This window comes from Crocuta crocuta, unplaced genomic scaffold, assembly GCF_008692635.1.
Source record: "Crocuta crocuta isolate KB4526 unplaced genomic scaffold, BGI_CrCroc_1.0 scaffold451, whole genome shotgun sequence".
Taxonomy (NCBI): domain Eukaryota; kingdom Metazoa; phylum Chordata; class Mammalia; order Carnivora; family Hyaenidae; genus Crocuta; species Crocuta crocuta.
The window spans coordinates 11208-36487 of record NW_027527963.1 but is presented as its reverse complement, the minus strand read 5'-3'; the positions used below and the strand labels follow the sequence as shown (position 1 = coordinate 36487).

Here is a 25280-nt window from a genome sequence, read left to right as displayed (position 1 = left end):
AAGATCTCTGGATAAAAATGAGACTCGTAAACAAAATGATTTTTAGTACATGTCTCATCTCAACTCCTAGAATTAATGATCCAAAGACCTTCTAAATGGTAGTATTTCTTAACTCTTCCCACGATAGTGAAATGGCATGACCTTCATTATGACCTCTCACACAAAAAGTTTTCCTTTAACTTTGACACAGAAATATCCTGCAAACTATAAAGAAAGAGTATAGAGTTTTTAATGTGATCTTAGGAGCATGCCAAGAAACTTTTATGCATGCACAAAGAAAATAAAACAATAAAAGAAAGAACAAAGGATTAGGCAAAAGAATATATTGATATTTCCACCCCAGCTGCTTGAAAGGTGACTAGATTCAATAGAAAAACAAATGGTGAAGGGGGAAAAACAAAGATTGAATTAATCTCAGACATACATCTGGAGTTTATAAGAGAGAAGCAGAGAAGTCTATGTGACTGATCCATATTAATAGATTCCCAAGAAGGTTCATGGAGGTGTAATGCATGCAATTTCCAATTATCCATGATACTGCAACCAAGGATTGCATAAAATGATAGCAATCTCAGTAATTCAAATAAATTTGCTTCAAAATTCTACCTATGTATCCATAAGATTTTATTAAATGAAAATATTTTCTTATCTGTATCCATCTGACAGTAACGGTGGTACCCAGCAATGAAAGAACTAAGGGGGAGATGATGAATAGAAAAATCCAGAATAGATCTCTGGGTATTTATCAAGGGTCTTAAGGGTCTTCTATGTGTAAGAAACCATGAGAAAAAGAAATGTAAAATATAATCCCTGCCTTTAAGGGACTTAGCATCTTGGGGGGAGACACCACACACTTGTGAAAAAATCAAATAAATTAACAGGATATGATGAAGTACCAAATGCAGACTCATTGACAATATGCAGCATTGACAGTTTTAGAAAATAAGCTACTCAGATTTTGTTTGAAAGGATTCACTAAAACAACTGGGCTGACCTAACCTCTGAAAGATCATTAGGTGGGAAATGGCTGCATAGAATAAGAAAGATTTGTTCTGGTGCTGTGCTCTTTAATTTATCTTAAACTATTAGATTAGGGTCTCCCCACCCCTGCAACTCATCTACCCACACACTAGGCTTTTAAACAATGTAACTTCTTTTATGAAATGTTTACAGGTAGTCAGTTAAAGTCCTCTAAAGTCACTTAGTCCCTAAAAGCACTCTTCTCTTTTTTTGGAGATCCATGCACCCCATCTTATCAATTAGCTGAGACTGGCAAATTTTAAAAACACCGTATTTCCCATAAACACATGTACATAAACCAAATTAAATAAGTCATTTCTAAGCATTTGTGCTCATGAAGATTGATTCTGAATGCTGTGAAACTGGAAATTCCCAGTGTGAGGCTTCTCTTTTAGATACGAGTGTAGGCATGTTCTGCAAGGTCAAAAGCAAGTTAAGGGACAGAGGGCCAAACAAAATCCCTGCACAGAAAAGGAAAAGCTGAGTGATACCGTCCGCATTCTATACTGACATCCTTTTTCATAATGCCGTCCTATCCCAAGGAGGAACTGGTTCAAATGAAGGGTTTGCGGTTACAGTGTCAGGGTTTCTCATTGCACCCTGAGCAACCTTTACAGCTAAAACAAGAGTGAGAAACAGCAACATGTGTTGCTGCAAAGACAGAATCTAAGATTAAAAGCAGCAACACAGAAGGGACTGGTGAACCTTCAATACTTTAGCTAGATTAATGATTTGGGGGTCACTGCCAAACACAGACTCAGAAAATGGAGAAAAAAGGGGGAGGCATCATGCTCAGTTCATCTGTTTTCAGCACATGGGTGAGACCAAGAACTCACTGTGAGGGATCAGTAAATGCCATTGTGCAATTGCTGTGTCATCTCATTTGTAATTATTTTAGTTTACAGATAAGCTTTCCGTATGTGGATACCAACTCGTGGAAGGAGTCAGAGATACGGACCCAGGGCATCGGGGCTCTGGGAATCACACAGATATAAGTGTCATCACAATGTCCCCAGGAACGCTAATAATTGGAAATTTGCTACTTCCTCCTCCGTGCCCAGGTAGAGTTAATTCACATGCTTGCGCTACTACCTTCCCGCGGATGGGTGTGGCCCCCACTCCATCCCTGGATGCCCCTGTCCACCACTCCTTGCAGAGACCTCCAAGACAAAGCTGCCTGTCTGCTAGAAGAGTTGTGTCTCCCATGTACAAAGCTGTACAGCTGCAAAGCCCTGAAGGGGTTACACTGCAGTGTCTTCCGCCCTTGCCATCTCCTCCTTCTGCCTTAGCCTCAGTGAGCATGAGAAGGAAAGGCCCGAACACACCCCTCCACAGTGCTGTGTCACACACTGTCACCTGGACTGCGGCACAGCTAAGGCCCTCAGTTTCACAGAAAATAGTTTCTACTGCTGCCACCTAATCTCTCTCTACCGCTGTGAGAGGTTGTCCCTGGGCAAGGCCAGGAAACAGGCCTCTCCATTTCCGAAGGTATCTGCTCTTCTCCCACGCACCCAAACATGCCCACTCCTACACATCCAGCCCCCTACCGATACATTTTTAGCTTGGGCTACCTCAGGACCAGCTCCGTTACCGCCACAAAAATAAACTAAGGGTCAAAAACAAAAACAAAAAAATTAAACTAAGGTCTGTGTCAATGGATTAGATGGTCTCCCACATGTATAAACTAAGGGTCATATAAATGGACTAGACGGTCCACAGGTATATAAGTTCCCATCCTTTCCATTTTCTATGTAAGGAGATTTGTCTTTCATATTATGTTATCATCAGAGTGAATTTACAGTCACTGGTACTTTTTTGAGAGTCCAGATAAGCCGTGCACTCTGTATCAGCGCAGTCATTCCCAGAGACCCGGATTCCAGGTTAGGCTGCAGGGCCTGTCTAGAGGCCCCTCTGTTGTGCCGGAGAACTGAACAGTGGACCAGAGGGGGTCATTCCTCCATGCTTTATATTACACAGGCCTGATCTTTTACAAAATAAATTATCCTTCTCTAAGAGCAAAAAAAGACCTTTAAACTATATTAAGATAAAATTATATAAACTATATTAAAAATTAAATTTTTAATTTCATAGCATATAATCTTATAACATATTTACATAAATATATATATATGTTTAGAAAGAGAGCACTAACAGGGAAGAGGGCCAGAGAGAGAATCTCAAGCAGGCTCCATGCCGAGCACAGAGCTCCATGCAGGGCTAGATCCCATGACCCCTGCCAGGATCATGACCTGAGCTGACATGAGATTCAGATGCTCAACCTACTGAGTCACCTAGTTGCTCCTTTAAAATAAGATTTTTAAAAATCTGATTTATCTGACTATCCTCTCTTGATAACTCCATGGAAAGCTGTAAACCCTGATACTCTGGGCATTAATACTTTTTTTTTTTTTTAATGTATAACTACTTTATCTCCATACATCCTTTCAAAACACATTCTGGTTTACTTTGTTTTATTTTTTGTAATTAGTTTTCTAATATCCAAGGTTAATCATGAGAAATGCTATTTCTTTTTCATTCTCATATTCCATAGATCAATTTAGTTTTGTCCTTCTGGAAGCCTAAGAAAGGCTTTTCCAGTTCTTGATAATTTCCTCCTATCCATTTTCTCTGTTCTCTTCTTTTGGGTCTTCTATTAGATATTGCATCTTCTGGCTGGTTTCTGTATATATTTTTTTTGTCTTTTTATCTGCATTCTGGAAGATTATCTCGACTTTGCTTTCAATATTTTCTATTTCTTCATATTATTTATATTTAAGTGATCAATGTAAATCATCCTTTTTCTTTTATGGTTATAAATCTTGTTGAATCTTGTTGGCTATATTAGGCATTTTTTTTGTTCCTATTCCCAAAATTGTGTTTCCTCTAGGATCATGTTTTCTATTTGTATATTTGGCCTTTCTATTCCATCTTCCTGACTCTCTTAATATGCTTGGTAATCCTTGGGTGGCCTCCCATTTGTATAGTTTTTAACTAGGAGCTTTGTGTGGTGTGAGGAAGAGCACGGTGTCAAGCTTCAGACCACAAGCCATTTCTTACTGTGCTGGAATGAGAAAATCTTCATTCTGGGGTATTATTAACCACAAAAAATGTCTTCATGCTCCCCACACATTTTTTAAAATGTCTTTAGAGAAAAGATACCTTGGGCTTTGCCTGGAAGAATACTGTATTACTGAGTGCCCTTCAATGGGAATGGTGGATAAGGGTGTGGCTACTGGTATAATTCCAATAAATTCTCTTGTTTAGAACCCTCCCTCCCCTTTTTTTTGTCCTTTAAATAGCCTTATTGAGAAATCATGGATAGGGGTGCCTGAGGGGCTCAGTCAGTTGGGTGTCCCATCAGCTCAGGTCATGATCTTGGAGTTCATGAGTTTGAGCCCCATGTCGGGCTCTGTGCTGACAGCTCAGAGCCTGGAGCCTGTTTCAGATTCTGTGTCTCTCTCTCTCTCTGTCCCTCCGCTGCTCATACCTGTCTCTGTCTCTCAAAAATGAATAAATGTTAAAAAAATTTTTTAATTAAAAAAGAGATATCATGGATATAGGCATTAATACTTTTTTTCCATTACTTTTAAGACCCTAATCATTTTTTGCAAATTTTTATCCTTTTTCCTGAAACAATCTAGAAATATAGTATGACTGAAACAAGTGGGAGATTTTTTATATCAAAAATTTTTCTTTCAAGACATGTTTTAAGTTACAAATCAGTACCAGTATTTTTAAATGATTAAAGATGAAACTATGTTACACAGATTATTTGACCTTTATGTTGGCTTATTTTATCATAAGTATAAAAATACTTATACTTGCCAGTATAATAATGAGTAACATATGCATAATAAGAAAATCTCTCATTATGTATATATAATGCCCTCAAATTTACATAGTCTTCATTTTTACCAAAATATATATTACCAAAAANTTTCCATAGGAATGACCAGAACAGTACACAAATATATTTTATAGATAAAAGTATTCATCTTGGCACTAATTTTAACAGTGAAAAGTTAGAAATAACTTCCATAGGAAATGGATTACACAAATTGTGGTGTGTGCATACAATGCAATAGTATGCAGCCATTAAAATCATGATGTAGAGGCACCTGAGTGGTTCAGTTAGTTAAGTGTCAGACTTCGGCTCAGGTCATGATCTTGCAGTTTGTGAGTTCCAGCCCTGCACTGGGCTCTGCGCTGACAGCTCAAAGCCTAGAGCCTGCTTTAGATTCTGTTTCTCTGTCTCTCTGCCCCTCCCATGCTTCTGCTCTGTCTCTCTCTCTCAAAAAGAAATAAATGTTAAAAATTTTTTTTTAAATATGATATAAATTAGTATTCATTGACACAGCATGGTGTTCATGCTGTGTTGCTTAATAAGCAAGGACATTTAGTACCAACATTTCACACAGAATTGAATGTAAGTGTGATTGTAAGGTACTTCGTATGCTGGAAGAGGGGGTCTAAAAAAATATTCACTGAAATTTTAATAATGTGTCATTTCTGGGTTGTATGATTTTTATTTTTATGCTTTTCTGTAATGTTTGAATCCTTTTTTTAAACAATAACGATGTGTCATCTTTTATAATCCAAAAATAAAAGCCAGTTTCAATTCTAGCTATTTTCCCTTTTTATAAAAAAACATAAACCATGAGCAATCCATTTGTAGGAAGGAAACATGATTTGATTCAAAATCCTGCACTTTGAGTTAGGGAACTAAACTAATCAAGTACAACTATGCTAAAAACTCTCTCCTTTTTCTTCCTGACACATTTTTCCCAAATGAGAGAAGTTTGAGAAATAGATGAGTAATATAAAACAAATTCCCTCTTCCTCATCTAATTAGAATACATCATAGAAGTTAAGAGCTAGGTCAGAATGAGTGATTTTACTGGAGATGGTTCACATCCACCATCTTTTTGGGGTTTCTAGTAAAGTAAAGAGAACAAAACTTAAACTTATAAATCATGTCAGATTCACAGTCTGAGTAAAGAAGTTAGATTTCTAAAAACATCAATTGTGTTTATATCCACAAATTCTTAATGATATTTTAAAAATATATTGGTTATTTTAGCATATAATAGGGAATTCTCATTATTTAGAAAAATATAAAGAATCAAGTATTTCCAAAAAAAGCATAAGAAATTCAGAGTTCAATGGTAATTCACTGCAATACAATTTTAAGCATAAAAAAAGAAAATCTAGTGAAAGAACAGATTCAATTGATACCATTTTGAGAATTTTTGTTTTATTTTTTGGTGGGTTTTTTTTTGGTGTTTTGTTTTTGTTTTTGTTTTTACAAATATGTCTCGTAAATTATAATTTGGAGAAAGGCAAATCAAATTCCAATAAAATGCTGTGTAAAGAATTGCCCTTTCCGGGCCCCTGGGTGGCTCAGTTGGTTGAGCATCTGACTCCTGGTTTCAGCTCAGGTCATAATCTCCAAGTTCATGAGTTCAAGCCCCACATCTGGCTCTGCGCTGACAGTACGGAGCCTGCTTGGGATTTTTTTCTCCCTCTCTCTCTGCCCTTCCCCGGCTTCCTCCCTCTCTCAAAAAATAAACAAGTAAACAAAAAAAAAATTGCCCTTTCCAAATAATACTGCTTTATTTTTCAAATTAATGGAGAAAATATGACCATCCATGGGCAGTTTCTTTGACCTATTATCTTCTCGGTTTAAAATAGATTCTAGCTTAAATAAACCTTAAAACCATCTAATCATCCATTCTAAATTTTTCATTTTATAAGTAGAGAAACTCAGAGCCAGATAGTTTTAGTGACATCATACTTAAAGGTCACAGAGTAAAGTCAATTTAGATCCATTCCTAGAATTCAGGCCTCCTGATTTCCAGTTCAGTTCAGTCTTTTCACTGCATCCCTTGGACTGGTATCTTGTTACTACATAATATCAAACAAAAATATGAACACACACATATAAAACATATATAGTATTATTCTTATTGCCCCTTAAATAAATTGTTCATTTAAAAAAGCATCATACAAAGCTTCAGGCTTTTCACTGGTTGACATTCTCACACTAAAGAATAACAGATGTACATCCAGTCATTCATTTATTTATTCAAAACCTTTCAATGACTATATAAACCTGCTTTAAGTACCTAGTTATACATATATGTAACATATATGTACATCATCCACCTTGAAGAGTGCTATTTTACAAGATGCCAATGGCTGTGGTCTTGCTTTCAAAGAGCAAGGACCCAATATAAGTGTGGAAAAGAAAAACATTTTAAGTATAAACACTAATGAGAAATGCCTCTATCAAAACAGTAATAGCTGCTTGTTTGAGTGCAAAATAGGAAAGTGTATCATGCCCTGACCTCACCCTCTGCCACCTTGGCTCCAGGACAGCGGGGCAGAGTAAGGGTTCCAGTTTAGCAGTAGTGTGAAAACCTAAAGGAAGNGAGCTAGGTCAGAATGAGTGATTTTACTGGAGATGGTTCACATCCACCATCTTTTTGGGGTTTCTAGTAAAGTAAAGAGAACAAAACTTAAACTTATAAATCATGTCAGATTCACAGTCTGAGTAAAGAAGTTAGATTTCTAAAAACATCAATTGTGTTTATATCCACAAATTCTTAATGATATTTTAAAAATATATTGGTTATTTTAGCATATAATAGGGAATTCTCATTATTTAGAAAAATATAAAGAATCAAGTATTTCCAAAAAAAGCATAAGAAATTCAGAGTTCAATGGTAATTCACTGCAATACAATTTTAAGCATAAAAAAAGAAAATCTAGTGAAAGAACAGATTCAATTGATACCATTTTGAGAATTTTTGTTTTATTTTTTGGTGGGTTTTTTTTTGGTGTTTTGTTTTTGTTTTTGTTTTTACAAATATGTCTCGTAAATTATAATTTGGAGAAAGGCAAATCAAATTCCAATAAAATGCTGTGTAAAGAATTGCCCTTTCCGGGCCCCTGGGTGGCTCAGTTGGTTGAGCATCTGACGATGTCCTTGTTTCATGCTGTGCTACAGACCCCAGTCCCTGCCATGCCTGTCCCCTTCTCCCTGGTCTCTACCCTTTTCTTCAAACCTGAAGCCTAAGTGTCTTCAGGTTCCCACTTGCCTTTGATGCAGACTGTGAACTTCAACTCATGTTTTCATCCTTAACGGTTCTGATGAAGTTTATAAACTTCCTCAAATAATATGTATTTATTTTTGCCTGAATGTAATTTTATCCCTTGGTAAATTAAAAATAGGAGTCACTATTAACTGATGAATTAAAAATTAATAGTCTTTATTGCATACTTACAATGTGCCTGGGAGAAATAAATACAACATCCTATTTCAGAAGAGATCATGGGCAAAGTTACAGAGGACTGGGGGAAGAATAAACACGTCATGTTGGGAGAAAATGAGAGCAGCCTCAGAGGAGGAAGAAAGCTGCTCAGACCAGAAAGAGTGAAAGGAGGTAAAGGGCCTTAAAAAACTTAAAAAAGAGTTTCTATGAGTGAAGTGCTGGACTACTGAAAACACACTCCTGGAAAATGCACGTAAGGACAAAATAATACTCCATACTAGTTCATCTTATGCCTGAATCAAAAAATCTGGTATGTGGTTACGTTTCCATGACTTATGCAGAACTTTCTATTTATGCTCAATCTCTAACTTTCTCTCTCTTTCTCTCTCTATTTCTCTCACACACACACACACACACAATCCTCTTTCTTCTGCAGGTAAAACAACATCAGATTTGATGTTTTAATTTGTTTAGGAAGCTACGTGAGAAATAAGAGGCATAAAAAGAATAGCAATTAAGACAATGGGGGCAGTTAGGGCAGAGAAGAAGGAATTTTCCTTCTCAAATAAGAAAGAGGAGCAGAGAGTCAGAGTTGTGAAGGTAATAAAGAACAGAAAGGAATAAATATCATAATGGGATCTTTAATTGAATTTGTGTCTACTCTCAGCCCTGAAGGAACCTAGGTAACTCACTCAACGTGAAGCTATAGGGTCATCTGGGCACAGAGGAAGCATCCAGTGATGTGTTTCCTTTCCAGATCGCAGCAGCTCTGCCTCAGGATGAAATCGTTCTGATCAACATTTTTCCATCTGGCAGGCAGGCAGCCAGAGATTGGAGACCCAAAAATGGATCACTGCGCTTGGACTCCCTGCAGCAACCAATAAATGTAATATAATATTTACACAATTCAGTCTAGTATCAGTCATGCTAAGCACCATCCAATGGGAAATGTTATATTTTTCACAAAAGAAATCAAAATAAAGGGGACTTCTAAGGTAGTATCTGATTCCCAAGGCCTGAGCCTTTCACAAATTTTGTTTTTCATTTCAGCTTGAGGTTGACTGATGAAAATAACTCACCACTGTTTGGAAAGCTAAAAACACCAAGAGCTTAATGTATTATCATTTACTTAGAAAAAGCAGCCTTATATAGTAATAAGTTCTTCTAATTTAGAAGACAAGAGTGCGGGGGTAGGTGGGGGAGGGAATGAATGCTCATTAGCCTTTGCCAAAGGCCCTGGCACAGAGTTTTCCTAGCTATTCAGAGATCAGTGTCCTATATTTACTTACCAGGGACAATTTATTTTCTTTTATATTTTCAAAGCACTTGAAATGATTCCTTTCCTTTGTGATGATTTCCATATGCTGTTTCCAAGGAAAGGGGCATGGCTTACTCAGTCAGTGTAAGGCCACATTCTGAAACCATTAAATGCCATCTCACAGGGAGGAATCCCAAGGACTGCAGGGGCACTTCCAATGACATTGAGATCTGGATCTCAAAAGGCATTGCACAGAAGACAGCAGCTATTCCTTCAACTTCACAAAAGTTATTTTTAAAAAAGTTTAAAAACCACAAAGGTGATACTAGTGATTTTTCAAAACCATTGGGTGTTCCCTCTCTGTGAAGTAACTTATATTTACAGTTCTATCACTGAAAATAAGCCTTAGAGATACATCCTAACACTATCCGTATTTCACAAAGGAGGAAACCAAGGCATAGAGCCTAGTATGATTGAACAAGTCAGAGTCTAGAGCTCAGCATAACTCCATGCAATTAATTCTTTATACTTCCGGGTATTTTCCTTTTAAAAAATCTGTACTACTTTTAAGTAAGACAAACATTTAATTTTATTTGGCCTTAAACTGGTTAAACTGCATAACAAAGAAATCTTGGTTACTAATTGATACTGCACACATTTTGTGAAATGTTGCATTTTATCAAAAAAGAAAATTGNATAAACATTAGGGTGCCTGGTTGGCTCAGTCGGTTGAGCATCCAACTTCAGCTCAGGTCATGATCTCATAGTTCATTGGTTCGAGCCCTGTATTGGGCTTTGTGCTAACAGCTCAGAGCCTGAGGCCTACTTCGGATTCTGTGTCTCCCTCTCTCTGCCCCTCCCTCACTCACACACTGTCTCACTCTGTCTCTCAGAAATAAGTAAATGTAAAAAAAATTTTTTTAATAAAAAGTAAACATTAAAAAATTTTTAATAAAAAAAGAAAATTGGCAGTCAGTGAAAGAAACATCACATATTATTCTATGTGCCTTTTGTGCTCTTCCATTTGTATGCCAAGAGTACAAAGAACTGGTTTAGTCTTTATTAATTTCTAGAGAAAAAATAAACTTGTAAAGAAAACAGTTACTTCTTCCTCTAATTAGAATAATGATGATGATAACAGACTCCTTTATTGCATGATTACTATGTGCCAGGTGATATCTGAATACACAATACTTACAAAGTATGGTAGGATACATTACTGGGGTGTCTGGGTGGCTCAGTTGGTTGCGTGTCTGACTTTGGCTCAGGTCATAATCTCATGGTTTGCAAGTTTGAGCCCTGTGTTGAGCTCTCTGCTGTCAGTGCAGGGCCCACTTTGGATCCTCTATCGCCCTCCCCTGTTCACATACGGGCACTCATGCATGCTCTTTCTCTCTCAAAAAATGAATAAACATTTTTTTAGAAACATATACTGTATTATTAACCAATTCTTTGGATCTCAGATTCACCTGTTAAACTGGTGATACTTTTTCTCTACAAAAACAGCAATTTCATTACATAGCACCCCATTTTACAGATGAAGAAACAGAGGCTCAGAAAAAAATGTGTTTAAAGATACACAGAAATGGTAGCCAGTATTAAAATGCTTTTGTCCCTTGGACTTCAGCTCAAGTCATGATCTTGCGGTTCCTGAGTTCAAGCGCTACATCAGGCTCACTTCTGTCAGTGTGCAGAGCCCTCTTCAGAGCCTTGGTCTCCCTCTGTCTCTGCCCCAACCCCATTCATGTTCTCTCTCAAAAATAAAAATAAGCATTTTAAAAAAATTAAAAACTAGGGGCGCCTGGGTGCCTGAGTCAGTAAGTGTCTGACTTCAGCTCAGGTCATGACCTCATGGTTCCTGGGTTGTAGCCCCACTTCGAACTCTGTGCTAACAGCTCAGCTCAGGNCATCAGGCTCTGAGCTGACAGTTTGGAGCCTGGAGCCTGCTTCGAATTCTGTCTCCCTCTCTCTCTGCCCCTCCCCCACTCGTGCTCTCTGTCTGTGTCTCTCTCTTAAAGATAAATAAACATTAGNCTGTGCTAACAGCTCAGCTCAGGGCCTAGAGCCTGCTTCAGATTCTGTGTATGTGTGTCTCTCTCTCCCTGCCCTTCCCCCACTCACACTTTGTCTCTCTCTCTCCTCTCTCCCAAAAATAAACAAACATTAAAAGAAAAATTTTTAATAATAAAGTTTTAAAAAATAAAAAAATTTTTAAATGCTTTTGTCCTTTCAATAGGTCAGTTCCCAAACAATATCTAAATAAGATGGCCTCCTTTTTGAAGAGGAAAGGAAATTAAGACATACTAGAAAATATAATAAAGCTTTTCTTTACCCTGACATCAAGGTCAAAATAAACAGGATCTATGTATCAAATTTTCCTTGACACTCCTTAAATTCTTCTTCTCACACTGGGAGAATCAATTTCAGAGTCAGAGAAAGATTACTTTAATATAATTTTTAACCAAACTTCTACATAAGAGGCAGTGGCAATTATTCATTTAAATAAAGTGTTCCAGACACTGGTCAGTAGGCAGCTGCATTATGAAAAGCTGAAATGGATGAGGAAGAAATAGGAAGAGGACAATTCCAAGTTGTTCTAGAAGGATACTATGTTAATCATTTCACTATGGGAAAATAACCACATGGCCAGGGTTCTCAGGAAAGAGAGTTTTTCATTTTTATCACTGGACTTCTTATAGCAATTTCTCATGGAAATATGTGCCAGCCACATGGCATCCTTGGGGTTCCTTGAACTTGCCAAAGATTTGTCTGTCCCAGGGTCCTTTTGTACTTGCAGTGTATGCCCCTGAAAGGCTTCCCCCGCATATTTGCCAAGCCAACTGGAATGCCTATGGATATTTTTTTCATCTAAGAAATGGGAAGGAAATGAGTGCTAACTAATGCTTAATTTACGTTAATGTAAAGGCTGACATAGGTACCCTGGTCCAGTCTGGTCCAAGCAGTTATGAATTTCATACAGTACTTGAGGTGACTCCAACTCCACTGAACTGAGGACCTCCCAACATGGTGGCAAAGAAATGTGCTTCCTCACATGTTCACTTTTTCTCTGCATAGTATATCATGTTTTACAGTGCTTGATTAAGTGAATTTCCATGTTATTATCTAGTTTCAACTCTCACAAAATGATAAAAGTTTTAAAATATTTCTGAAAGGAAGCTATTAAATAAAGATAACATATTTCAAGCATGAGGGAACAAGAATATTGAAGAGTTAACCCTTCTCTATAATCCTACAGAAACTCTTCTTCAGCCACATTGTGAGATTAAAAACCATTACTGCCTAATCATATGACAGTAGGTAAAACATCCCAAATTACCAAGGAAGCTATTGGGAATATGGATTTATACTCATTGTTATCAGAGAGGAGCTTTACCTTACTGTACTCAATTATATCAGCCAGTGTTAGTGTGAAGTAGTCAATTAAGAAGATATTTAATAACAAAGCAGCCAGAACATAAAAACGTTCTAGACTTGTTTTTTCTACAATGGTTGAAGTCAGGCAATATTCAATTTAAACCTTTACAGAATTTAAACCAAATCATATTATTTAGAAAGTTCTTCATGGATGTAACTTAAAAATGGCTAAACAGTACAACTGGCAACGAATTGACACACATTTTTTGTTAGCAAATATCACTGAAGATGCAAAAAAAAAAAAAAGAAACTGGTACAAATATTATTAGAACAAACTACATGCTGAAGGAGACTTGTTGTCAAGTTAAATAAAAGAACGTGTTTCTGGTATGTCCTAGCCTATGGCATTTCCTAGGTTCTAGTTCAATACTTTTATAGATCAAGAACTATTTTTTTGGAGAACCAACAAGGAAGATGATGGAGACAAGCTCTCAGAAATTAATGAATTATTTAATTTTTTAAAAAATCAATGTCTTATGGAAAAAATGTACATAAAACCACTGAGGAAGCAGCAGTTTTAATGGAGATTAACTAAGAAAGGGTTCTAAGGTAAGGTTATGGAGGTGCCTGCCATTCAGCGCATAATTTGAAGATAAGCTCATACAGCAAAATAAACTGAAGACAGAGTGCAGAAGTGCTACAGAAGTCATCGATACGATTAATTCTACAAAAACTCACATTTAAAACATACTAGAATCTTTAAAACATGTTGCAGTGATATTGGGAGTGACCAGCAAAGTTATTGTAACATAGAAATTCAGATCACTGAGGGTCAAGTGATATATCTTGCAAATCTTTGTAAGAGTTGGGGAAGCTAAAGATGTCCCAGAGTTTTATTCAACGAATAAATGAATACTCCAAATTTGTTTATCTTTTCTGGAATAATTTGTGGCTCTTAGTCGATGGTTACCTGTCCTGTATTTTAGAATAATAAATACAATATGTCCCCTAACCATTAATTGCTTTGAAAACAACTTTCCAAAGAAAGAAATAGATGAAAGAGAGAAGATTCTGAAGAGTTGTTGAAAATGTTTCTATCATTATGTGACGTTTCTAGTTGAAAATTTTTTAATTGTGTTTGTTACTCTTTAAGATGTCATATCTGCACATTTAACTAGAGAAAAAAGAATTTCTAACAGGTTTTCAGTCTTTCAAGTAAAAAATATCAGTGAGCTTTTAACACTAAAATATTAAAGTGTAGCCTACTCTCATTAGTTTGTTCGAACAAAGCGTGGTTAGTAGGGAAGATGGAGACCTACCCATCATATTACAACAAAAACATCTGCATTATCAATTGTGAATGAAAAATAATTTTCAATTAGTGTTTCTTCAATATGGATCTACCTATCTTAATGCTTAAGACAATCTTTAGATTCAAGTATTGAAATACACTAAAATTACATTAGACCTCTGAATTACACCACGTGGGGTCATACTACAATTTTCAGAATCATAGAGTCTGTCAATCATATTATTCTCACAAAAAAAAAACACACAAAAAAAACGAAACAAAACAAAAAACAAACCACAAAGAAACTTTCTGGTTCTCATTCTGTAAGAGTGAGAAGACTTTTTGTGCTATTAAAGTAAAATAAAAATTAGTTTAAAAATATTTCTGATTTCATATTTATTTTGTTCTTTAAACTTTTCTTTTTGATATATTTTAAACTATACCTAAAATATTAGCACAGCATTACATATATATGTCAATAATATCTCATTTATACATTCCATTATATACACACATCATTTATGTGCATATGATGTATAAATGGGATATGCTGAAAATTGTTTTACTTAAAAAGCCACCATCAAAACATTTTTCGACACCTCTGGTCTAATGGAAGAAACAGACAGGTGAGCAAAAATTACACCCACAGGCAGCAAAGGGTATGGAGGCATGAAGTGAAAAGTGTGTGTGATAAAGGCAACAAAGCAGAGCAAGTGCTTACTAACTTGACTAGAAAATTGAGTCAAATCTCTCAGAGAACTGATTCTGAACAGAATTGTCCAGAATGAGTAAAATTTCTCCAAGATATTGGGGTAGGTGCCAGAGTAAGGAAGGGACATGCCCTCCAGCCAAGGACAGAGCAGAGATGAATCTTGGTAGCATGAAAGGCAGAGAGTTTTGACAGAACTGTCATATTTTTAAATGGCTAAGTGCACATGTAGGAGACTACCAGGAGACTGGGCTGTACAGTACAGCAGGGACCAGATCACGGAAGATTATGGGTACCACAGTGGAGCCATGAGCCAGTAAACAAGCCATAGTACAGGGAGCATCCACTGGCTTCGGTCCTGGACCTGCCATTTACCAGCTATGAGATCTTAAATTACTTAGTTAACTTCTCTAAGTCTCAACTTCCTCATCTGTGGAAAAGAAGAAAAAAAGGCAGTAAAGCTAATGTGAAGGAAAGAAGTCATAAAGTACTTAATTATCTGTACATAAGATTTTTTAAATGTTATGGTTCTTTTGATGACTATGATGGGGAGACTTTGAAGTATTTCAAGCAGCGATATAACAGGTGATTTAGAAAAATCTCTCTGGCAGCTCTCTATAGCACAAATCTAAGGAACGTGAAACCTAGAGCAGGGAGACAGTTAAAAGGCTTAGTTATCTAAGAGACAAAGAGTAAGGGCCTGGGCTGAAGTAGTAAGCCCAGACACATAGAGCAGGAAACAGAATAAGAGCCATGGAGGAGGTAAAGAGTCAGTAGGCAGCTACCACCTAAATCCATTGGCTTCATACTCCTTTGTGAAAATGAATAAAGTAAACTACACTCAACCCACAAAAGTTGTGTGTGTAGAATACACACCCTGGAGCCAAAGTCTCCAGGTATGGATCCCAGGTCTAACCCTAACTACCTATGTGATCTGGGCAAGTCACTTAACTTCGTGCTTCTGTAATGGCAACCTCAAACAGGGATAACCTCACAGAATTTTCTCATCATATTTAAAACGTGATTAATGAAGTGCCTGGCATCCAGTAGATATTATATACGAAGGAAGTTCTTAAATAAAACTATCCAGAAAATACTGTTAAAAGGCAGTAAGATGTTTGGGTAAAATGATACACATTGACTGTTATTATACATTTCTTAGGGCAAAATAATTTTCTTAGGGAAAATTTTCTTAGGGAAAAAATAACCTGTATCCTAAAATGGTTAAATTAAAGCCAGGTTATTTTTGGTACAGGGAATGAAAGGGATGCCTGAGTGGCTCAGTCGGTTAAGTATCCGACTCTTGATTTCGGCTCGTGTCAAGATCTCGTGGTTCAGGAGATTGAGTCCCATGTCAGGCTCGGCACTGACAGTTTGGAGCCTGCTTGGGGTTCTCTGTCTCCCTCTCTTTCTACCCCCTCCTCTGCTCATACTTGAGCTCTCTCTATATATCAAAATAAATAAACTTAAAAAATTTTTTTAAGGAATGAAAGAAGAACAGTAAAAGAAGGAATATTGCCTAGGCAGAATTAGACAGAACATAAACCTTTATTTCTTTTCAGGAAAACTCCCCCAATCCATTGTTTTATCAATCCAGTAACCCCACTGCTTCCAAATAAAAGTGGAAAAGCTAGTCATAGATGAGTATGATTCTAAAAACCCATGACTAAGTTAGGAAAACTATTTGTTATGTAATCAAGTGACAGAATCTTTCACACAATGTTCAAATGGCAAACCTGATATTTTTTAGTCTATTTATCTGAAACACAATGGATTTAAAAGCCAGTTAAGGCTGGGGCACCTGGGTGGCTCAGTTAGTTAAGCATTTGACTTCAGCTCAGGTTATGATCTCACGGTTTGTGAGTTTGAACCCGGCATCAGGCTCTGTGCTAACAGCGCAGGCCCAGAACCTGCTTCAGATTTTTGTGTCTCCCTCTCTCTACCCCTCTTCCACTTGCACTCTGTCTCTCTTTCTCAAAAATAAATTTAAAAAACAATTAAAAGGGGTGCCTGGGTGGCTTAGTCGGTTAAGCGTCCGACTTTCGCTTGGGTCATGATCTCGCGGTTCATGGGTTCGAGCCCCGCATCGGGCTCTGTGCTGACTGCCAGCTCAGAGCCTGGAGCCTGTTTCAGAGTCTGTGATTCCCTCTCTCTCTGACCCTCCCCTGCTCATGCTGTCTCTAGCTCTCTCCTAGAAATAAATAAAACATTTAAAAAAAAAAACAATTAAAAAAATAATAAAATCCAATTAAGGAAAACTACATCCAGATTGTTGTAACACCAAACTATACCCACTATCACCAAAGATCTGCCACATACCCATGGATTTCACAAGACACTGAAGATAATTTGTTGAGAACCTGGCCAACTGTACTTTTTCATAATAACAAAGAATGGTAAATAATTTTAAAAAATAAAATGCCTAAGGTAACTCAATACTATAAATATATTCTCATTGAGGTGATCAAAAAATGAAATACCTACCAAACATCAAGTAATATTTCATTTCTCATGTAAGGCTTTTAATTTCATGAAGCTATTTATTCTTAAGGATTGTTTAATGAGGCTAATGTAGGGGTCCTCCACTTCCTTTTTTCTTTTAAATTTATTCATTTTGAGAGAGAGTGTGTGTGTGAGCATGAGCAGGGGAGGGGCAAAGACAGGGGAGAGAGAAAATCTCAAGCAAGCTCTCCACTGTAAGTGCAAAGTCTGATGCAGGGCTTGAACTCATGAACCATGAGATCATGACCTGAGCCAAAATCAAGAGTCGAACACTTAACCAACCAACAGAACCACCCAGGCGTCCCTCCATTTCCTTTTACAAAAATCTCCATTCATCATGAATCTCTTAGAATAGATACAATAAAAATTTTGGAATCCATGTATTTTTTAGATTTATTTATAAGTAAACTGGTTCACTTTCCAGTCTTGTCTCTGATTGCACATGACCTTGGAGATGCATTTTCCATAATCCTTCTCCCTGAGCCCATTGAAAGAAAAAAATTGTTACAAATGTTTTTAAGAGTTAAGTCTTAAATGGAGCCATGCTATTTCATATAAATTCCAAATCAACGTTATGGCAGTTTTCAGCATTACTGAATGACAGCCCGTTCTCTTTATCCAAAGTGATGCAGAGAGAGGCATGATGCCTCTGCTATAGGAAAAGAATTATATTTGCCTTTGGACTGCTTTATATAATTTTTTCACAAATAATTTTTATTGCATAATCAGTTTTATTCATCTAAAAATTGAGAGTAATAAAACTTTGTCTATTCAACTGGCATCAAATGAGATAAATGTTAATGCACTTGGATGATTGTAAGATATACACATGTGAAGTATTTTTAGCTAAATATATACATTAGCTTATATTCTTGAACACTTACTAACTGATAGAAGAAGTTTAAAGTATTTAAGAAGCTCATCATATTTTAAAACCATTACCATGAGAAACAATCAAATATTATTTAGGTAGGTATAATATGTATGTCACAATGATATTACATACTGACTTTTGGATTTGCAGAATGACTTTCATTAAGAACAACAATCACCCTATATTAATATTGAAAAGAAGTTCGGAGTATTTTCTTTCAGTTGGGGGGGCAGCAGTGTGGGGGTTGAGAGAGAGAATTGTAAGCAGGCTTCATGCTCAGCACAGAGCCCAACACAGGGCTCAATCCCATGGCCCTGGGATCATGACCTGAGCCAAAATAAAGAGTTGGATGCTCAACCCACTGAGCTACCCAGGCTCCCCAGAGTACTTTCTTTTACATTGAGAGTTCTGGACTCTGACAGTAATGTTCGAGAAACACTTTTTTTAGACTAACTGAAGTATGCACCTTCCTTCTATGGGTGATGAGGATGATAAATTGTCACGCTAACACACACAAAATGCATGTGCTTAATAATACGAACCTATGGAACTGATGTTTCTGAGGAGTGTCAACTCATTCAGTTATAAACAGGAAACGTTCACGTCTTCCAGTAACTGCTTTCAACTCTGACAAAGCCAAATCCTTCCCTTAATAATACTTCGGTCAGAAATCCCACGCATTTCTGTTGGCTTTTGGTTATTTAAACAGTCTAGTCGAATTACAGCTTCAGTTTAACGTCTGTCTCTAGGCTCTCTCCCTAAGCACCATGGCCAGTTTGTGGCTCCAGGGTTTCTTTCTGGCTGTTGCACTACTCTGGTTAATGTTGAGTAGCCATCTCGGTCCACTCTGTGGCCAGTGTCCAGATGCTAGGGCACTTGTGTAGTTTCTTCATAGAGCCCTGGAGCACGTTGCCACGGCACAGTTCCCTAACTTGGGAAATAGGGAGCCGGCCAGGAGCCCTCCAACAATTCCTCGGGATGCCAGCTTGCACCTTCCAGTCCCCACCTAAGAGCCTGGTCCATCTGGGTAGGGTACTGGCATGCAGTTCAAATCCCATCACCTGTGTGACAGTCATTCACACCTGGGAAATGCCAAGCATCCATGCCTTCCCAAACAGCTAAGTTCCTACTTGTTCTCTCTCATTCTCTCTCTGTCTCCATCGCTTTCTTTTTCTCTCCCTCCTCTCACATCTTTCTCCAGTTTTATTCCCCCTACCCACCACTCCCTACCTCTTATCCCACCATTCACATGGCACTAGGAAGGCCAGCAATTCTGTTGACAAAGAAGACATCCTGCTAGGGAAGAGACTGCCAGGTTCCCATCTTGCAGGCACCTCCAGTCTTTACAACGATCATTTTTAAGCTTCCTGCACCTCCTTGCCTCCAACCCATAGATCTTGGCCTCAGAAAAGGAAAATCTTCCCACTACTAATGATAACTTAATCACAGTGTTAATGACCCAGGCAATTCTTGAGCCTCTCTGGTCCTTGTATCAGCTGTGAGAGGCGCAGTGGGGAAGTGCTGGAAGAATGTATCATGCCACCCTTCAGTAAGCCCTGTGGTGACATATCTGCCCTCAACTTTCTACACCAGTGGTTCTAAATCTTGACCACACATTAGAACTGTCTTCAGAGTGTTTATAAAGCTCAATACCTGGGGCTCTCTTGGCCAATTAAATCAGATTCGGCACCACCTTAGCCTACTTTTATTCTCTCAAGTATCTGTTTCTACCAATTCAGAAGTTGTATTTGCAATCAAATCCTGCCATTTTTTACAGTTTAACCTTTGGTAAGTAACTTAGCCGTTCTGTGACTGGATTTCTTCATCTCTAAAATGAGGATATTTTTCATACTTCCTCTTAGGTTTTAGAGGTCATTTGAAGAGAAAATACCTACAAAAAAAATACCAAAGAACCTTTTCCTTAAAAGAGTTTGATAAATGCTAGCTACATATATGCCATGTCCTGATAATGGTAAAGTTCATGCATACTCAATATTTTAGCTCATTGTCTCTCAACAGTGATCTGTCTTAAAACCTGGAATTCCGAAGCAAAGATTTAAATAACATAGGCTTAATAGACTTGCCTAGTCTGCATTGAGTTCTGTAAACATACCTGCTTTTAGAATTTCCAGAAAGTGCTCAAAAACAATACAAAATGAAGTGATCTAATAAAGATGTTACTAGCTTTCCATATGTAGTAAGGAGCATTTGTCCTCAAATACACATATTCAAACACGTTAAAATATTTCTTTTTCCCTTTAGAAATAGCTATGTTTCTGGAATTATTTTATTTGAAACATTTTAAAGACCTCACCAACGGAACTAATGGATAAGATTATGTTATTTGATTGTGCCTTACCTAAATACCTAATTAACTAAATGTCTTACATTTACTTAAAGTTTTACAGAGAGGACATATGGAATCATTAAATCCACTTCTGCCTCATAAAATAGATTATTGTAATTTGTCATCTCAATTTTAATCAAAGCTACTTGAAACTTTGAATTGAAATTCAATAAAAGAATTATAAGTACCATAGTGTCTATACGTTTTAAAGAAAGTTTAAAGTGCTAAACATTCTAACATATAAAGGATACAGTGTGAACCTTTATTATATTTAAAATGTGAATTATTTCTGAACTGCTCCTAAAATTTGTTTGTAAAACAAAAATCCCTCCCCACTTCTTTATATGAAGACTTTCCAAAGTGTCAAGAGCACAACCAGAGACATAGCCATGTAAGAATATACTCGAAAAAAGAGTTTTGTAAAGTAGAAGTGCTAACATAGTTTTTCTAAGAATGTTTGCATACCTATAATGGGGTCTAATGTTATAAATATGTCTCAATAAATTTATTTCTATGAATGATCTTCTCAAAATACAGCATATTGTCCTATGACGCTTTATTAGAGATGTTTGCTTTCTATGACATCTATTTAGAACATAAGTTAAAAGAGATATAAATGTGTAAAAACCTGGCAACTGTTACTGATTATTTGGGCCTTTTAAAAAATTCAATTTATTCTCTTTTTTTAAGTTTATTTATTTATTTTAAGAGAGAAAGAGAGGAGCATGAGTGGGGGAGGAGCAGAGAGAATGGGAGAGAGAGAATCCCAAGCAGACTCCGTGCTCTCAGCGCAGAGCCGGACAAGGGACTTGATCTACAAACCATGAGATCATGACCTGAGCTAAAATCAAGAGTCAGACACTCAACAGACTGAGCCACCCAGGAGCCCCCAAAATTAAGTTTATTCTTGAAACAAATCCACATTTTATGGCCTTGAGCTTACTGCTAATTAAAGGTTTGATTATTAATATTTCTGTTAGTGACCTTTAAAAGCTGGAATTTGACTACAGTTCAGTCAGCCAATTAAATACTAAAAATATTTGAGTATCTCTCACAAGTGACTAAATGTGTCACTAGAAGGATATTTACAGGGAATTATAGTCCACTCAAATTCTAATCATTGTTAATAACATTAGATAAGCTTTTTTCACTATTTCAGCTTGTTAGATTTTTCACTTTATACAGATTTATGAAAAATCTGAACACTAGATACTTTTAAAATAAGCCAAAAATTTGTTTAGAACTACTTTGTAGCGTTCCCATTCCAAGGGAGCATGATTCAAGCACTGTCTGGAATTTCCTTTTCTTTGTTAATATAAATTTTCTTCAATTCTAAATTCATCCTTTGCATGTTCTTCAAAACTGCAAGCATTGTGTTTGTTAGCAACCATCCCCACCCAGCCTTTCTACCCCGTTCCTCTCCATCCTCCTTCTTGGAGGTAAGTTGGAAGAGGAGAAAGTCCATGCCATGTTCATTTCACCTTGAGCCCGGGGACCATTTCTGGAACTGAGTGGACTTGATGTTTTGAATGAGAAACAGTAATCCCAGTGAGGTCATGGACTTGATAACTTTCAAAGTGACAAGCACTTTGCTCCCCAAGAGTTTTCTAGAACAAGTAATGCTAGTATAAGTAATTAAATGTGAGTTTGAGTTAAGTGCAAAAATAGAACAACAAAAGTAGGCATTGCCATAGTAACTTAGAGAAGTTTTTTCTTCTTTAGAAGGCTCTCTAGTCAGTTTTTACATATGGGGGGAACTAGACTGTAGTGTATCTCTCTCTCTCTCTCTTTCACACACACACAGACACACATGCACAAGAATTAAGGCAAACTTCCAGATGATTTCATAATATTTTTAAATCAACAATTAACTATACTATCACAAACTAGAAAACTAAACAAACATCCAAATGCTTTAATAATGATAATGGTCTTTTTAAAATCACAAATATATTGCTGGAGTATTTTAGGAAAGTTGACTTAGGAGTAAGAGCAGGATTGAAATTTTTTACACTCAGACATGCAATAGCCTCTCTGAATCCTGTCAATAGAGACATCATCAGCAGACAAATGCTCCCAAAGCACCCTTCACTAGCAATTTGCTTCAGTTCTTAAAAAACAAAAATCACCCCACAATAGTTCCACTTTGAATTTTTTTAACGTTTATTTATTTTTGAGAGAGAGAGAGAATGTGAGCAGAGGAGGGGCAGAGAAAGAGGGAGACACAGAATCCCAAGCAGCCTCCAGGCTCTGAGCCGTCAGAGCCTGATGCAAGGCTGGAACTCACGAACCATGAGATCGTGACAGGAGCTGAAGTCAGACGCTTAACCAACTGAGCCACCCAGGTGCCCCCCTCTTTTTAATTTTTTTTAATGTTTATTTATTTTTGAGAGAGAGAGAGTGTGAGCAGGGCAGGGGCAGAAAGAGAGGGACAATAGTTCCACTTTGAAACAAGCACATGGATGGCTCAGGAGGAACCAAATACCCAACCCATTCTTAAGGTCTGGCCACAAAAGAACTAAGGGAATAACAGCATCTAGCCACCTTTGTCCCCCCATTTTAACTGGTAGGCAAGTGACTCTAAAGTTGTACACTATTAGGACAGTAAAAACTTGAGCAATATTAGAATCTCGCTAATGGCAGAGTACATTTTCCTCTTTATTTCTCTCTCTTCCTACAGCACTCAAAATTTTTGCCTCTTTCTCCGTCTACACACACACACACACACACACCACCTCAGAACAGATGAGTCAGGAAGGGTGAGAGATTTGTCACAGGTCTACTACAAGTTAGATCAGAGCTGGAATTAGAACCCAAATCTCAGTAACTGGAGCTAGCCAACTGCTATTCTAGACTCAGAACACATCCAGTTCAGTGTCATGAATTCTGCATACTCCAAATTAGTCGTTACTGTTTTGTCTGATGCTTCCTGCCATCAACTCCTAAAGCAACACAATGAAGCCACCTTTCCGGATTCTTCGATCACTGCTAGTCTGAAGCAGAGGAAAGTTACTTAAACTCTCTGGGCTCTTATTTAGAATCCACAGGTTGAACTGGAGGTCTCTCTGAGAAACTTTCCAGCTCTAAAAATTCTTCCTTTCACCCTGTTTTATGCTTCATTCTTGATATTTGAAATTTTCACTAGGTGGCAGGATTCCACCATCACATTATAAAAGGATTTTTCGATGGTAGCCTGGGAGCAGAAAATTTCAAAGAAACTCCTTTCCTCACAGTGAACATAAAAAAAAAAGCCAAGAGAAAGAATAACTACAAAGGCGATTCGTCCACATATTTCACAAAGATCTAGACCCATTTTTAATTTAAGTTTATATAAAGAGGGAATTAATCAAACATGTTCTTTCATACAGTACTACAATTTAGCATTCAAATCAGGTAAAAGTCCGCTTAAATTTCATGCATTTTAAAATTAATTTTAGCTGAATCCCAATGTATCGGATTCCCTCCAGCAAACTGGTAGCAAGAAACAAGCAATGTGATGGAAACAAAAACGTCTAAAACATTTCAAATGGTTATTACATGCATTTCAAAGTTTCCTATAACTTACTTACAACGTATTTCTAATGTCTTTGAATTTTATTTTGAGCACTTAACTAGATGAGTACACATGATGGTAGATTTTTGCATTTATTTGTAAAATCCTTAAAATAATATTCTAATAAATTTTATGACATTTCATCATATATTTAAAATTACTGTCCCAAATCAGTCTTTTCAGAAACGCTGTATTGTAAGAGTCAACGCTTTGCAACAGTCCCCCAAAGCCAAGCCAACTGGTTATGATGGGCTGAACTTTTCTCTTCTGCCAGAACCAAGTAAAGTAACATGAAACAATAACTCAACTGCATATCCTATACTGCCTATAAGAAACTTCCCAAAGTGTCTTGCTGATTGTCAGAGAAGCTGATTAACTAGCTTTTTCTTCAGCTGATAAATATGGCACTCCTTTTTTTTTCTTTCAATTACTGGTTAACTATATATATATGTTATACGTTACTTGAAAGTTCAAAACACGAACAAACCCGCATCCTGGGAAAATTTAGTATTAGCGCCACAATCAGACTAACACAGAACCTTCTGAATCAGCACTTGAAAAAACCATCAACAGGTTGCTTTCATTGCCTCCCAGCACAGAGCCGTGATAACACCCCTTCCTACCTTAGCAACTTGTAAGGGCTGCTTCTGCTCCTTGCCACCTTGCAGTCTGAAGCCCCAGGGCGCCCCTCCGGTCATGGAAATGCAGATAAAATCCCCCGTGCCCATTTTCTCCTTTTAGCTGGGTACCATGAAGAGCCTGAAAAGACAGACTAGGCTCTCTTGCAGTTGAGATGGGTGCTTAGCTCCAGGCGCCTGCCAAGGAGGCAGGGCTGGGGAGCGCAGAGGCTGAGCTCCTGCTCCGGCCGCGGTGCCGGCGGCCGCTGCGAACTTGCGCAGCTAATACGATGATTCACCAGGAGGCAGAAGCGCTCCCGAGCATCGGGGACACCGCCCACTTGTGCGTCACGCTCCTTTGCTCAGCCCACTTCGAGCAGAGGGAAGAGACTCGCTCAGAGGATGAGCTTCCCCATTTCGGGCGGGCCTGGGGCGGCGGAGCGAAAGTTCTCTACCGGTA

The 25280-nt window shown here is 37.5% G+C and overlaps 1 protein-coding gene across 2 annotated transcripts in view; it reads right to left on the bottom strand.

The window, feature by feature from the left end:
* Positions 1-24931, bottom strand: part of SYNPO2 (synaptopodin 2) — a 175368-nt gene extending 150437 nt beyond the window's left edge. For both annotated transcript variants that reach the window (XM_077752762.1, XM_077752763.1), the window contains exon 1: positions 24827-24931. In XM_077752762.1, the coding sequence (XP_077608888.1) occupies positions 24827-24931 (105 nt within the window). The remainder of the gene's footprint in view (positions 1-24826) is intronic.
* Positions 24932-25280: the final 349 nt, after the last annotated feature.